At 34.5% G+C, this 17,334-nt stretch overlaps 1 protein-coding gene across 1 annotated transcript; it reads left to right on the top strand.

Moving 5' to 3' along the window:
• Positions 580–6,518, top strand: LOC109343916. The gene is made up of 8 exons (XM_019582444.1): positions 580–1,056; positions 2,731–2,785; positions 3,099–3,173; positions 3,427–3,518; positions 4,885–4,966; positions 5,795–5,878; positions 6,130–6,259; positions 6,306–6,518. Exons 1-7 carry the CDS (start codon positions 734–736, stop codon positions 6,250–6,252), a joined length of 834 nt encoding a protein of 277 aa, XP_019437989.1. The 5' UTR covers positions 580–733; the 3' UTR covers positions 6,253–6,259; positions 6,306–6,518.

Here is a 17,334-nt window from a genome sequence, read left to right as displayed (position 1 = left end):
TGGTGAGTGAGAATGTTGTTTCATAAGGGAGTAGAGAGGGAGCAAAATGAGTTGTAGGAAGTTATAGGAGTTATGGAGGTAGGTGACGAAGAGTTATGGGGTTATGAAAAAGTAAAAATGATGATAGATATAAAGTTATGTTGAGGTAAAATGAGAAATGAAAAAATTGGAAAAAAACAAGCTAACAAAAAATAAGCAGCCCATGATTTTTGCTTATTTTTTCAAAAAATAAGATGAGTTTATAATTTCATTTGGTTGTCAAACATACATAATTTATATTTTCAACTTATTTTTCAAAAAATAAGCATAAGCTACAAGAAATAAGCTTAACCAAACCTAAGAGTAATTGTTTTTTTAAACAAGTAAATATATCATACCCAAACTCTTATACATTATATATGCTAGGTCTATTTAACTCAAGCCCTAAAATAACATATTTCTACCCTTATATGGAATAGATAAAGTAACACAATTATCTAATTTTAAATGGCATAACCGTAAATTCATACTCCAGCCTAAGCCAATAGGATATTGAGAGCATCATTAGAACGCGAATATGTGGCAAAGGTTTTTTCTTTTTTGGTGCTAAGCCCAATCAATGTCTATGCTATTCAACTTTATCTTATTGCACGTTCAACAATTACAAAATATCTCAACATTTGTAACACAGTTTCATAAGAAAGACACAATCTTATTATAAAGATTCAAGCTTTATCACAATTTGTCTAGTGTTATGGCACAGTTCACTGCACAGGGTCGTTTAAAGCTTCTCTTTAATGGTGAAATTGTGTCATGTCGTTTGGATTACAAGGACCCATTTCAGTATAAGTGTAGATATGTTGAAAACTACAAGAGAAGGGTAAGGTTTAGTGGTTATTCTTCTGGAATTTACTATGCATTATCTATGAGTAGGAAAAGCAACCGTTGCAATGTGGGGGCACGCTCAAGTTCTGGGTTTGAGGGTGTTCTTGATGAATATGATGATGAAGATGATGATATGTTTGAGGAAGATGGGTTGTCATGTTTTAGAGGTTTGGTATTGGACATATCTTACAGGTCATTTCTTCTTTCAATATTTTACGTTTTTGGTATTTTTCAGTGTTTTAAATTGTGGTTGGGGTGACTATTGCAGTTGCAATACCATTGGAGAGACTCTAAAACTGCAACATTGCGGTCGCAATTGCGTATGCGTAGTGTAATTTAAAACAATGCTACTTTATATGCATAGCAATAATAGTTAGTACGAACATATTAGGGTTTATTTGGAAACATAATATGATGCGGTCACAATACTGTGGTTGTGGTGACTGCCGCAACCACAATTGCAGCGTTACACCAAATCGGAATGACGTGGCTTATTGGGCCGCAACACAATAGCATCGAATTCAAAAATATTTTTCATTTTTGCTGCAATCCATATAGCTATGGCCACAATAACAGTAACCACAATCACAATTTAAAACACTCTTTGGATATATGGGTCATCCATAGTTACTTAATTCTCTCATTTACCAAAGTGAACACATACGCATATGGCCTACAAGGTAACTATGGGTTCGTCACCTTTTATATTATCATTTAATTAATATAAAAAGTAATGAATTGCATACCAAAGTAAACATTGTACCGTGTACAAGGTAACTATGGGTTGTCACTTTTTATATTATCATTTGGAGACTGTCCTTAAGGTGAACCTGGTACCAGATACTGTGAGTGTGGTAAACAGTTTGCAAGGTTAATGAGTGAACCTAATAACTAGGATATGAAGTTAGGAACTTTGTTTCCTGAACATAAGGGTTAAAATAGGGAATTTTGTTTTCCCCGGTTGGAAAGGGATTGGGAAAATCATTTAGATTATAGTAGTTTATGTGTTATGATCTAATGCTTTTATTTCTATATTTCATAACTCTAGTTTACTGTTTCCGAAAATTTTACAGCTGGTTTTCTATGAAGTTTTTGGTAGGTTGTTGTTATATCACTCTAGTAAGACTGCAGGACTTAGCACTTTTGGGAGTTTCATGCTAAGTTGAACTGATTGTGATGTATTGTGTAGTGGTGAGGGTGATAATTATTGCTTTATCAGGGGATACTTTCTTAGAAATATTGCTGAGAGATGATCAGTTTTGATTAATTACCAATGAGAATTCTTTTGAAGCTTGATGAGATGATACTATGATGAATTGAATATGAGGATATTTTGGATTTTAGAGCTATTCAGTATTATAATTGAAAAACTGAAATGAAAATTGTAGATGTGAGTTTGGTTTATAAAATGCATAGCCCTTTCACTTTTTCCTCAGTACAAAATTACAAACATTATTGAGGAACTTTGATGTGACTATTTTATGGTGTATTTATTGTTGGCTATTAGAGATATCAAACAGAGTTTGTGATTGTTACCAAGTAGCACCTTGCTTGATTTGGGGGTTCTACACAGTACACACGTGTTAGCGTTTCCGTCATTATTTCTGATTGACATAAATATATGAACCTAAACTGATATTGAGTTAGTCAATTAAGCATGCTTTCAAAATTATGTAGGGTAATTCTTTCTACTAGTTTCTATAAGCTGACCTTGGATGAACTAGTGTACACGGTATAGCCTCAGTGTTCAGTACATGTAGAGAATATGAAGTTTGTGACATCTCATTTTCTCTTGTATAGTCACCAATATCAAGACTCCTGCTCAGTTGTTTCCTTTTGGTTCTGATTGATGTCATACTGCTCCAGGCCAGTCAATGTCGTCGATTGGAAACGTGCTATATGTTTGGAGTTTATGGAGAAGGTCGGATTTTTCAGCTCAACCTTTTTCATTAGTTATGTCAATTACTGTGAGTCTGTGATACATGCAACTATTCTATTTAATCCATTTTCTTTATTTTGAGATTGACATAAGTTTTTTAAGTTTAACAAAACTTTACTTGGTGCTTGACTATGCCATATCATATTAATTAGTTGCATAATATCTTGATCTAAATCTGTTTGTCACAGACACAAAGACCAATTCATACTCACAACTTTTGAGTCTCTTTAAAACTTTTGTTTTAAAACACTGAATATATGTTTATGAAGTTTTGATTTCAATCTTGTTTCATCAGGCTGATGTCCTAGAGTATTATACTAAGACTGTGAACTCTCCCAGTGGATCTTTCTATATACCAGCTGTCTTAAGGGTATGGACTCACTAATGCTTTTCATTTATTAAATGTTTAGGTGCTTTGTCGCCTTTCTAGTAAGACCGTCGGTCTTGCTTCTCTATCGGCACTGATGTTGTTGTATTTTATCGTCATATAATATTAAACTGAGTTATCTGTATTTTTGTGTTGTAGCCAACCCGATCTAGTGGGATAAAGGCTTGGTTGTTGTTGTTATTGTTTTTGTCTGGGCCTATACATGTGTTCTCAAGATGAATTTATTTTGGTACAGGTTCCTCATTTACTTCAGGTTGTTAAAAGAAGAATAGTGAAGAGCAATCTTAGTCGGAAAAATATACTATTTCGGGACAATTACACCTGTCAGTAAGTTCTCTACATTGAACTTTGATTTCTAATAGATCTGTGTGTTCAGTTCAGATATTAAGTACAGCATAGTTATTAGACAATATAGTCCTCCACCCTTGTTAAGTCACCAATAAGATTATCACTACTATAAAAAAATCCGGGGTCCTCCTATATTTCTGAACAGAGAGATTAATAGGATCTGGAAACAACATCTTGCTTGCAAGGATAAGACTGCGTACATCTACCCTCCCAGACCCTACTACGTTGGAGCCTCCTGCACTGGCCTGCCGTTTTTAGAGATTAGTAGGATCATCCTTTTCTAAGATATAAAAGATTCAACTGTGTCTTGTCACTGCAGTTCTTTTTCTTCTACTACTCTAGTAATCAGAAGTTCAAACAGTGCATTATCATACTGGGATAGATGACCTCCACGTCGTTTTTGGTTAAGTGCTAGCAATTTATTCCGGACAATGCAGCAAACTGAGCAAGCTGTGTAAAATCAGCTACATGTTTGCAGTTTGCATGCTTCTGGCAAAAGCCCAATTGGCCCCTGTGTTCATTTGTGCTGCTCTGCAATTTGAGACAAGGCTCACGTTGTGGTAATTTAAGTGAGGCACTGATGACATTGGTTTGTCAGTCCTTGAAGTTGATTTAACTTGTAGAATGAATGACTCCGAGATAAGCATCTCAATTCAACTTCAAGTTTTTCATCGTTATTTTTTATCTAATAAAAACTTCTCGATTTGTGGGCTGTGGGAGACATGAGAGCTACGAAAGGATTCTCTCCTCTTTTTCTTTGGTTGGAGATGTTTTCTCCCACAAAATCCTTAGTCATGTTTCCCAATCTCCAGTAAACTATTAATGATAATAAACAAGTCTAACCCATAAAAATTCAAGCATTATGATGATAATTTATGATTTTGTGTACTTGTATTGGATATGGTAGATTTACCGATTTATGAATTTTTTTATTAGCATTGTATTATAGTATTGGTTGAGGCGATAGGTAATTTCGATGAAAGTCAATGATGGTTTAATAATAAAATGAAAGATTTTTAAATTTAACTCTTGTTATGTATCAATTGTTATTAGTTCCTAATTCCTAACATAAGCAATTTGTTTGTTACCATAAGTCCAATGCTTCTGTTTTTGAGAATTGTGTATATTGGATGTAACAAATCCTAAACCCTGTCTCAAATTTCATGATTATGGCGTAGTTATAACTCATATGCAACAATTTCTTGGTGTTTATCCTTCATTAAGGTTTTCATGTGAAATCATTACAGGCAGAGTGATGCAATGGTGATATTTTCTTTCTAAGTGATTAGGTAGTTCAGATACAACTTACCAGTCCTTGCATTGACATGAGATTATTTCTTAACAGGTACTGCTCTCTACGTGAGAATTTGACCATCGATCATGTGGTGCCTATCGCATTGGGTGGAGCATGGGAATGGGAAAATCTAGTAAGATGATCTTTCCGGCTATAGAAAATACCAACTATTTATTACTCAATTGCTGTCATATTTTTATAGAAATTGTTATGCAATATCGACATAATTAGGTAAAGTTGCACAGTAGGTTTTGTGACAACACTTGTTGAGTTATTTGAAGGTGTAAGTTTGTCAAACATATAAATTCCTCCATAGCTTTTCTTCGAAAATCAGAAGTCGAAAGTTTGTCCGAGGCATTAGTTGCACAGTTCATTTTTTGTAATATTAGGCTGAAAAACAAAGTTATAGGCTGAGAGAAGGCTTGAGGAAACATATGCATACAAATAGCTGAAGATAAAGATTTTATAGAATATCATAATGACTATTCATCTAAGTGATTTAAAGACTGCCATTTGTCTTTAGGCCAAATTAACCTAAAATATAACTTTTCGAGCTTTATTTTGTTACGTTTCTATTTTGTTTCCGAAGAAATACATGTTTATTATGGAAGTGAAGAAATATCTAGCCTCTATATAGAAGTAATTGGATTTGAATTTTGAACTAATGCTTACTGAATAGTTCTGTTAAGATTTGACTTTATAAAGCAAGTAGAAATAGAAAGCCTCTGTTAACATGGTTACATAAACATATTATATGCAAACAGAAGTAAACTTGACATGTAAGAATGCATAAAATTGATATTCACTTTGATTTCAATTCTAGAGTTTAGATTATAAACTTTATACTTTTAAACTTTTTTGAGCTAGCTTTAGTCCAAATCCTATCTTGCTCTTTTGCATATGTTCAAAATCAACCTTTCACTTGATATAAAACTTCTCATACAGTTTTTGCTGATGACAGGTAACTGCTTGTGCCAAATGCAATGCAAAGAAAGGTCAAAAAACTTTAGAGGAAGCAAAAATGAAGTTGATCAAGGTCCCAAAGGTACTTCTACTTAACTAATTACAATGTAGTACATATATATATATATATATATATATATATATATACTTTTCATCATATGATGACTTGCGTAAATGGAGGACAACATGACAACGACCGGAAAAGGGTTGCCGATGTTAAAAGTCCAGCATTCGGTTACATTTGTTAATTGAAACATATTCCATATTTCAACATATTCATTGGTTAACATTTCCTTTCACAATATTAAGAAGAATTGTACTCTTGTTTTTCAGGCCCCAAAGGAATATGACATACTGGCCATACCGCTAACTACTGCAGCTCTAAGAATGCTGGCGATAAGAAAGGGAACACCCGAAGAATGGCGTCAGTATCTAAGGTCCTCTTCAGATTCATGATTTAATCTTTGCAGGCAGTTGTGCACACCTGCTCCTGCTCCTGATCACCCATAAAATGGAATAAATTAATCCTAATGACTTTTAGGTAATTTTAAGTAACATGAATTACAAAATTCATTTTAAGCAATGCTCTTCAATTTAAGTGATTGTGTAGAATACATGTATAGTAAATTTCTGCCTAATGTATGTTAAATTGGTAGACTTTCTCTTAACCTGGAGTTGATTTTATAGCTGCTTGCTGGCACATGGGTTAGTATGTTGTGGCATATTCTTGGTGAAATGATGTAGGCAATTGATATAATTAATCTATCTTCAGATTTTACTTTCAAAACAAACTTCAATCTTTCTCTAGATATATTCTCCAACCTCAAATCCTTTGTGTTTTCTCTCAATTTGAAAATTCCATTACCAAATTTCGTCTTCACAGTATCCCTATTCCTCGTATTCCATCAATTTATTCTTCAAATTATTTAACCAAGAATTTTCCTTCTTTTAAAACCCTAACCCATAATCTATCAATTGATTAACCATCAATTTAATTGTCAAAATGAGTGATGAGACTAAAGAGAGTGAAGCATACAACTGGTATTCACCATTCTCTTCACCATCCTGGGCAATAGAGAAATATGGACACTGGTGGAGCAAGGATTCCAATTCCTGCTAGAATTAGAGGTGTAAGGAGTCGACACATTTCTGAAACTTCATGATAATATCTACCCCTCTCTAGTTCAGGAATTTTATGGTAACTTCCAATATAAGGATGGACAGTATGTTAGTGTTGTTAAAGGAAGGTTGACTATTATGGATGAGGAGCTATTTTTGGAATTTGGAGGTTTGGCTAGTGATTAGGGATGGCAAAAAAACCCGTACCGGTGGGTACCCGCGGGTAAAACCCATACGGGCACGGGTACGGGTCACAAACGGGTACCCGCGGGTATCATAAACGGGTTTTTAAAAATACTCGTAGTACATACGAGCGGGTACGGGTATTATGGTACCCGTACCCACGGGTACCGTTATTTATATGATTAATATATTATATTTAATTAAAATAAAAAATACATTATTCTAACATTTATTACACTATGTATATTTTTTCCATTTACTTTGTTTACATATTTTATTGAGTTTGGTGGTGAAACACCCTACAAATATTATTACATGTGTAGAAACACACATGTTTTACAAAGAAAATACATACTTTTTGTTAAAGAAATGAGAACAAAAAATCACACAAATAGAAAACTATTCTCATTTTTTCACCATATACCTATTATGAAGAAAAGAGATAGAATGAAGTAGAGAAAAGTGATAGAATGAAGAAGTAGAGAAAGGAGATAGAAAACAGAAAGAATGAAAGATAATGAGAGAGAGTTTGGAAATAATGAAAATCTGTTATTCATCAAAAGTGCTCCTACAACAATCAATTTTGGTATTTAACCCAACTGATTTTACAACTAACTTTCCCGCCAACTACCCAAATAATGAATAAATAATGGGTTGGGTAGTTGGCGGGAAAGTTAGTTGTAAAATCAGTTGGGTTAAATACCAAAATTGATTGTTGTAGGAGCACTTTTGATGAATAACAGATTTTCATTATTTCCAAACTCTCTCTCATTATCTTTCATTCTTTCTGTTTTCTATCTCCTTTCTCTACTTCTTCATTCTATTTCCTTTCTCTACTTCTTCATTCTATCTCTTTTCTTCATAATAGGTATGTGGTGAAAAATTGAGAATAGTTTTCCCGCCAACTACCTAACCCATTATTTATTCATTAATACAATTATTCATATCAATAATTGTATTAATGAATAAATAATGGGTTAGGTAGTTGGTGGGAAAGTTAGTTGTAAAATCAGTTGGGTTAAATACCAAAATTGATTGTTGTAGGAGCACTTTTGATGAATAACAGATTTTCATTATTTCCAAACTCTCTCTCATTATCTTTCATTCTTTCTGATTTCTATCTCCTTTCTCTACTTCTTCATTCTATCTCCTTTCTCTACTTCTTCATTCTATCTCTTTTCTTCATAATAGGTATGTGGTGAAAAAATGAGAATAGTTTTCCCGCCAACTACCTAACCCATTATTTATTCATTAATACAATTATTCATATCAACCCCCCATGTGGCCTCCTCCTCACTTTCACCTTTCCATTGGACCAACACTTCAATGATAGCCCGATGGCGACGTTGAATGAAACATCTCTTAAAGATCTTGCAAGGCTCTTTAGGATCATCAAGATTACCCCAATCATTAGGTAAAGCGTGTTGTGGAACAGAACCATCATGGCGAAGTTTCAATACTAAAACATGGAATGTGGGATGTATCTTCGAAGAAGATGGCAAATTTAGTGTGTATGCCACTGCTCCTACTCGACGTACAACCTGATAAGGTCCATAGAAACGAGGAGATAACTTCTCTGAAGACCTGTGTGTTGTAGAAGATTGTCTATAAGGTTGAAGCTTAAGAAAAACCCAATTCCCCTCTTTAAACTCACGATCAGATCTGTGCTTGTCAGCCAACCTTTTCATCCTTGCTTGTGCTCGAGTCAAATTACTCTTCAATTTGCTGATCATCTCTTCCCTTACAATAAAACTCCTATCCACAACCTCCACTAAAGGAGGAGGTCGGCAATTGACAACCTTATAAGGGGTAGCCTGCATAACTGTATGATAAGTAGTGTTATACCACCACTTAGCCAATGGTAACCACAAAGAGCATTCCCTATGACGTTGCCAAGTCATGATCCTGAGATAATGCTCTAAACAACGATTGAAGACTTCACTTTGCCCATCAGATTATGGGTGATATGCAGTAGACAAACTCTATGAGATATCCAATTGTTGGAGAAAAGATGACCAGAAGTTTCTAGTAAAAAGTGGATCTCTATTACTAACAATATTGGCTGGAGCCCCATGAAGTTTGAAGATTTCAGGAATGAAAATCTCAGCTAATTTGGAAGTAGTAAAATGATGAGAAAGGGCAATAAATGAGCATATTTGTTGAGTTTATCAATAATCACCCAAATGGTATCCTTGCCATGTGATTTGGATAATTTTTCAATGAAGTCCATGGATATGCTTTGCCAGACCCTAGCAGGAATATGTAGGGGTTGTAGCAACCCTGGGCTAGCTCTAGTCTCATACTTGCATCTTAAGCAAGTCTCACACATTTGAACAAAATGAGAGACATCTTTACTAAGTCCCTTCTAATAGAACATGTACTAAATTCTAAGCATAGAAGCTCAAATTCCAGAATGACCACCTTGATGTGAAGAGTGCAACCATTGTAAAATGTGTTGCCTGACCTATAAGTCATTGGTAATCACCAACCTGTGTTTCCTGAATAGAAAACCATCGACCACCTTATAATGAGAATGCAAAGAAGGATTAGCTAGTACCTCATGCAACAACTGTTGGAGAGAAGAATCAGTCATATAAGCCTGCATAAGAAGCTGCCACAACTCTGAAGGTATTGAAGAAACATCCATATGAAGTAATTCCCCAGGAAAAGCACTGGATAAGGAATCTGCAACCACATTTTCTTGCCCCCTTTTATATTGAATTGTATAAGAAAGCTCCATAAGTTTAGTGACCCATCTATATTGTGCAGGAGTAGACAATCTTTGCTCCAAAAGAAAATTTAAACTTTGCTGATCAGAAAGGATCACAAAAGGCTGAATGGATAAGTATTAATGCCATTTATAAACAGCATGGACCAAAACTAGTAATTCTCTATCATAATCTGAAAGCAACCTGTTTTAAGGGACAACACTTTGTTTATAAAATCTATAGGATGCTTATCTTGCATGAGGACAACTCCTATACCTATGTTGGAAGCATCTGTTTCTACTAAAAATGGTTACTGCATATTAGGAATGGCCAAAACTTGAGTAGTACTAAAGGCCTGTTTGAGCTATTGAAAGGCTTGAGAAGCTATAGGGGTTCATAGGAAAGAATCCTTGTTTAAAAGGTTAGTGAGAGGCGAAGCAATTATGATATACCCCTTAATAAATCTTCTATAGTACTTAGTGAGACCCAAAAATCCTCTAAGTTGTTTGACTGTTTGAGGGACTAGCCATTCTTGTACTGCTTTGATCTTTGATGGAGCAGTAGATGCCCCTAAGGTAGTGATGAAGTGCCCCAAGTATTCAATTCTATTAGTAAAAAACACATTTATTCCTCTTAACATAGAAAGAATTAGCCCTTAAGATAGAAAAAATCTCCTTAAGATGATGCACATGCATAGTCAATGAACTACTATAAACCAGGATGTCATCAAAGAATACAAGAACACACTTCCTCAAGAGAGTGGCAAAAATAGTGTTCCTTGAAAAGTTTCAGGGGCATTGAACAATCCAAAAGGCATCACCACATACTCATATTGGCCGGAATGAGTTGGGAAAGCTGTCTTGGGCACATCTTCAAGTCTCATTCTGATATGATGATACCCATCCCTTAAATCCAACTTGGAATTTTTTTTAGCTTCCCCTAATTCATCCAACAAGTCTTCTATTAATGGAATAGAGAATTTGGCATTCACAGTCATATCATTCACCCTCCTATAATCCACACACATTCTCCAGCTCTCATCATTCTTTTTAACCAATACCATAGGGGATGCAAAATGAGAAGAACTATGCTGAGTAACCCATGCCTCTAGTAATTCCTTCACCATTTTATCAATGACATCCTTTTGAGCTGGATGATACCTATATGGTCTCAAACTGACAGGATTAGACTCATCCTTTAGAAAAATCTTGTGATCATGAATGCCTCTAAATGGAGGTAATTGGGTAGGCTCCTCAAACACATCATGAAACTCTGTTAGGATAGAAGCTCTATGACCCTTCATCTCAGAATCTGCAGCCTCCACAGAGTTCACAACACAACATACTTCATTCCGAGTTGCAGACAACAATTGCAACATGAAACAAAATTTCTCCTCAATTATAATTTGGTTAAGCTTTTTAGCAGAAACCACTCGACCCTTCCCTTCCTTTGTAGCCTGCAATCTAACTTTGACCTCCCCCATATTGAATTCCATGCGCAATTTAGAAAAATTCCAAGAGATAAGTCCCCATTGCCTCAACCATTGCATACCTAAAATAAGATCACAACTACTTAAAGGTATAGCAATAGCATTAGTGCAGAAATCATACCCTTACATCTTCCAATGAATATTTTCACACATACTTGTGCCATGAATAATGCCCTCATCTACTACTGTTATTTGTAAGGGTTGGAGGGGTTTCAAATTTCCCATCCCCTCCTGACACAACTTCACATTAATGAAGTTATGAGTGATCCCCGTGTCAATTAACACAAAAAATTTCCTCTTCCCTATGCAGCAAACATCATCATCATAGGTTGTTGAGAATCACCTTGGATTGCATTAAGGGAAACAATAGGTGCTCCTGTAGTATCTAGTTCCAAGTTAGAGAGATTAGGTGACTCCTCTTCTTGGACTTCATCATCCACTTTCATCAAGAAAACTTGCACCTTCTTACTCTGTGGACACTCATGGCCAGGTGCAAATTTCTCATGACAAAAAAACACAGGTTATGAGCATGATGTTCATCCATTTCCTTAGGTGATAACTTCTTTTGAAAGGTATAATTTGGTTTGCCAAGAACTCCCCTCCCTAAACTTCCACCAACCACGCGTTTGTCATTTTGAGTCTCCTTCTTGTCAAACACAACATTATTTCTCTTATCCCTCAATTACCATAACTTCTAATGTAGGATTGATGCGTTTTTGTAATAATTCCAAGCTACGCTCTGGCAACTTTGCGATGCGCGTAGCCTCTAACACTGTATGTGGTGCAAACATCTTCACGCCATTACTCAATTCTGAATTGAGGCCTCCCAAATAACATTGCAGCTTCTATGCCTCAGTCAATTCGGTCCTTCCTACCAAATTGTCAACAACTTCCTAGTAATTATTGAGACTTCCCATTTGAGTAAGCCTCTTCAGTTCCTCCATAGGAGAATCAAACTCCATTCCAAAATGCATCATCAAGGCTTCTGCAAATTTTGTCCAAGAAAGCCTTCCCATGACACTTTGTTCCAAGCTTTGGAACCAACAGAAAGAATTATCATCGAGTGCAATGCTTGCAACAACCACCTTCTCTCCATCTCGCGTAACATCTAATGTGAAGAATCGCTCACACTTTGCAATCCAAGAATCCACATCTTTACGAGTTAATTTTGGAAAATCCAAACGTGTTAATCATGTAGAAATGTGATTCTCACCATCTTGTCCACCTCAATTTCGACGCGCCGTTGATAATTCAGTAACTTGCAAAGCAATTCCTCGCATCGCTTCTTGAAAACCCTTGAATTGGAATTCAAATCGATCCTCCAATTCTTGCAGGTGACTCATAATGCATGATTCAATCGACGCCATGATTCTTTCTTCCGCTTCACGAATCGCGTAAACGAGTTACTTCCACCAAAGGTTACCATGAATCACAAGCTCTTGATATCAATGTTATGAAGAAAAGAGATAGAATGAAGAAGTAGAGAAAGGAGATAGAAAACAGAAAGAATGGAAGTGAATAAGAGAGAGTTTGGAAAGAATGAAAATCTGTTATTCATCAAAAGTACTCCTACAATTGTCAATTTTGGTATTTAACTCAACTGATTTTACAACTAACTTTCCCGCCAACTACCTAACCTATTATTTATTCAACGGTGCTACTTTTCTTGGGATTCCCAAAAAGTCCAAGAGATTTCTGTTTATGTGCATAAATACACACAAAACATGGTATCTTGGAGGGGGAGAGATATTGTATTAAACCCTCTCTCACGTGCACACACAACCAGGGGAAAACTATTCTTATAAAAACCACACATGCAATAATTCCACACTACTAAGAAAAAGTGCATAAAAACCACACGCAATAAATCCAAAACACTCAAATAACATACGTATTCACATAATCTATTTCTTCATCAAGAGCACACTGAGAGATGAATAACAAAATGGTGTAACTATGAAAGAGAAGGTGAAGCCATGCACCAAGTTCTCCACTAGCCAAGATGTTCCCATTTCTTGATTCACCACTTTGCCATGCTTCAAGGATCTTTATGTGGAGCAAAAGATCCTTTACAAAACAAGAGTGCAGAACATGAAAGGTTAACCTCTATCCCACTCATACATTCATACTCACATACATACTCTCTCTCTTTTAATGTTTAGATAGAGACACAAATAACATACCCAAATGAACATAATACAGAGACAACCATAACAACCCTTAAAAATTTGTGTTTTCCATTTCTTCTTCACTCATGCTTTGTTTTTTTTCCACCATTAACCCTTCATCTATCTTTGTCTTTCACTCTTACACATACCCATCAAATCTCAAAAAGCTTACGCCTTAACCTCCTAGTCCATCACTTACCTACTCTTTCTTTTATGGGTCTGTTGCATTTTTTATTGAACAAGAAGTATATGAGCCATGCATTTTTTTTTACCTTGTGACAAGTGCCTTGACCTTGCAAACAAAGGAATACAACTTGTTGCCTTTAGGCCAAAGATTGATGAGATCTTCCTACTTACCATTAACAATGGCACTACCTCCTTCTCTTATGGACCCTTCCTTAGATTTAGACATGAGCATATACCCAAGACACTTCACAGATCCTACACCTTGCACCCAAATGATTCATGTGCGAATGATGCCACCTCTTGAAACTTCACCATTCCCATAGTGTGGTTTTTTAATGGAAGAAGAGTAGTCTCTAGCCTCGGGCCTTGCAGCTTCTTCTATGGAAGAACTTGTGAAGATGTGTTATATATATGAGCCACTTTGGATCCAAAGCAGCAAGAACGTAAGTGGGTACTAAATTTTGAAGAACATGTGAGGATGTTTTCATGGCATTCACCATAACTATTCTTTCATAGGCTATCATAGAATATGGTGAACAAACCAGCATAAATGCATATGTTCACTATATCAGGTATACTTCCTTCTCTTTCATTTTTATGTTGTTATATTATTCATTCTAAATAATGTTCAGTAAATGAATTTTAGAAATGACATGAAAATGCCATACTTCTTATATATATAAAAACTTTCTTATCAAATAATGATCATATATTCTTTTAAATGAAAAATAATAATCAAATGCATACAAAATATTTAGTTAAATATAATTTATGGGATTTGAATAGTCCAGTTTTCGGTCTGTGTCGTTTCTACCTTTCTACTCCAATAGCGGAAAGTCGGTCTATGATCAATGTTGTCTCTTTGCTATCAATTCCACTTTTATAAAATAAATTATTCCTAAATGTCTACTTTAAAAGTTTAAATATAATTTATGGGATTTAGATAGTTTGGTCTACTGCCTGTGTCGTCTCTTCCTTTCTGCTCTAAGAGCGGAAAGTCGGTCTACGTCCAGTGTTCTCTCTTTACTATTAATCCCTATTTCATAAAATTACAAAAAACATATTTCTACGATGAGAGCTATAATTTTAACTGAATTAAATCAAATAGAACCAATCAATTTAATTATTTTATAACCAGAACTACGTAGTCTTGATTTTCTTATTGTACTTAGGGATATATAGGAGCAAGATGAACTCTTATCAGACACAAAAATAAATAATGAAAATATTTTGTTTTATTTTTAACAAATAATTTTCAGGAAATAAAAGTCCATGTTATTAGTAAGAGTATCGTTTTAATAAGGGCATACAAGGTGCTCATACCTTCCTCGATCCGTAATCGACTCCCGAGCTCATAATCTTTGCTTAAAGATCATTTTTATCCAAGTTTGACATACAAGAGAGTTTTCTAATTTTAACCGCAAAAACGTAGTGGCGACTCCAAATTATTTGGAAGAGGTTGGAATCGAGTTCGCCTCTTCCTAAGTTGCAATGTCGGTCTTCCAACTGAAATCGAGTCATGACAACAAGTATGGTGGAGTGTGGATGTATCAGAAAGACTATCAGACTACTATTGAGATTTCTGATAAGGAAGATGATGCAAATCCGGCTAAGCAAAACCAAACACCACAACCTGATGAGGCTCCTAACATGCCTCGAGAATCATTTTTTGACTTTGCTCATTTGGATGCTATGGAACAAAGTCTTAATGAGCGCACTGATAATATGATACAAGCAATGAAAGATAGGCTCATGGCTGAGTTTCAGAGACAAGAATCGGCAACCAAGGCTCAATTTGATCATCTTAACTTTCTTTTCTCGACCTTTGGTAACTTTTCTCAACCACCTCCTAGTAGCTACTCTAGTTAGGGCGATACTAAGTAGTCATAGTTAGTTTAGTTGTAAGATGTGTGTCTTTTTTGTCATTGTTGATTATGTACTTTATGACTCTATGTATTTTAATTTTTTTATCCTTTGGTATTAAATATGTGTTATCTGTGTTGTATTGACTTTTGGATATTTTGCAATGTATGAAATGGATGAATTTATGAAATACTTATGTTGATCACATTTCTATTATTCAGTGTCTTACTGTGTCTTCAATACAATTAATATAATTGTTGAATATATTCTAAGCTTTACATGTAATCCCAAGGAAAATCAAGATTTTTTCATTGAATTGTTGAAATATACATCCCTTAATTGATTACACATACATAATAGATTAGCAGAACCAAAAATTGCAATTTCAGTGAACTCAAAACATGCTTAATCGATTAAAGCCATGTATAATCGACTACGCCCATAAAATAATTGAATTGTCTCTTTACTTGCGGCTCATTTTTATATGTAATATTGCTTTTTGGTCATAGCAAAATGGGGAGAAAGATTGTCTGTATTTTGTATAGTTGATGCATTACAAGCTTCCGTAAAATAAAAAAATATCAAATGCACAAAGTGAGGGGAGCAAATTTTCAAGCTCAAATCAAATCTCAAAACAAGTATATTGTCATTCAAGAAAGATGCAAGATATGCAAGATTGGTTTATCATCATCATAAAAGGGGAGATTGTCAATGCAAGTCTGCAAGGACATGATTTTGATGAAGACAAAACTTAAAGATTGATAAAGACTATGGACAAGAACAAATCAACTACAACAACATGAAGACTCAAGTTCAAGCTTCAAGAGGATCAACAAAGCTAAAGAGTAATCTTTTTATTTTCTTAGGTTCCTAGATGCTTTGAATGGGTAGAGTCTAAATTAGGTTAACTTATTGATAAATCGCACATATTAGAATTATGAACATGATGCATATGATATATTCATTCATACATGATTTAGGTGCATCAACTTTCATACATGATTTTGATGCATTAAACTAAGTTGTACTTATATCATTTAAAAATCATGCATCATGCATTAGTTAATCATGTTAGAGATTCATGATATATTAACTAAGTATTTTCTGAAAATAGTTAATCGATCACTATAGTTAATCAATTAAGTCTTTGCAGATGAAAAACCTGTTAATCGATTAAGTACATGGTTAATCGATTAAGTCAATTTCAATTTTGAAATCTTGGATGTTTTAAAGAAATCTTAATCGATTAAGTGTCTACATAATAAATTAACACAACAAAAAAAGTTTGAAACTGAATGATATACTACTCTTTCCTATGGGAAATGAACAAGAATACAATTTTAATACACAAGAGTATACTACAAAATTTCAAGAGAGTTTTTCTAAAAACTTTTACATGAAAAAAGAGTTTTATGAATCTTTGAAGAGTTTTGTTCCAAGTATTTATCATTTCAAATATTTTCCTTTACATCTCATAATCATTTCATTTTCATACTCTGAAATTGTAAGATTCATCAAATGGTGTTTTAATTCTAAATTTAGTGTATGATGATCACATCATAGGTGCAAAGAATTATGTACACATTTACCGGTCGAGTTGTAAATGAAATGATTATGAGATTCAAACGAAAATCTTTGAAATAATGAATACTTGAAAAAACTCTTCAAAGATTCATAAAACTCTCTTTGTTCATAGTAAAAGTTTTTAGTATACTTTTTCAGAAAAAAACTCTCTTGAAATTTCGTAGTATATTCTTGTGTATCAAACCTATATTCTCGTTCTTTTGGCCATGGAAAATGATAGTTAAAATACCATTCAGTT

This window comes from Lupinus angustifolius, chromosome LG01 (genome assembly GCF_001865875.1).
Source record: "Lupinus angustifolius cultivar Tanjil chromosome LG01, LupAngTanjil_v1.0, whole genome shotgun sequence".
In the NCBI taxonomy this organism is placed as follows: Eukaryota; Viridiplantae; Streptophyta; class Magnoliopsida; order Fabales; family Fabaceae; genus Lupinus; species Lupinus angustifolius.
Note: the sequence above shows the minus strand (reverse complement) of the source record. Positions and strands in the feature narration are given on the sequence as shown.

Bases quoted from the DNA above. Each gene is read 5' to 3' on its own strand.
- LOC109343916 (XM_019582444.1), top strand. From the start codon at position 734: ATGGCACAGTTCACTGCACAGGGTCGTTTAAAGCTTCTCTTTAATGGT. The intron at 3,174-3,426 runs GTATGGACTCAC...ATTTTGGTACAG, and splicing joins ATATACCAGCTGTCTTAAGG to GTTCCTCATTTACTTCAGGT. The intron at 4,967-5,794 runs GTAAGATGATCT...TGCTGATGACAG, and splicing joins CATGGGAATGGGAAAATCTA to GTAACTGCTTGTGCCAAATG.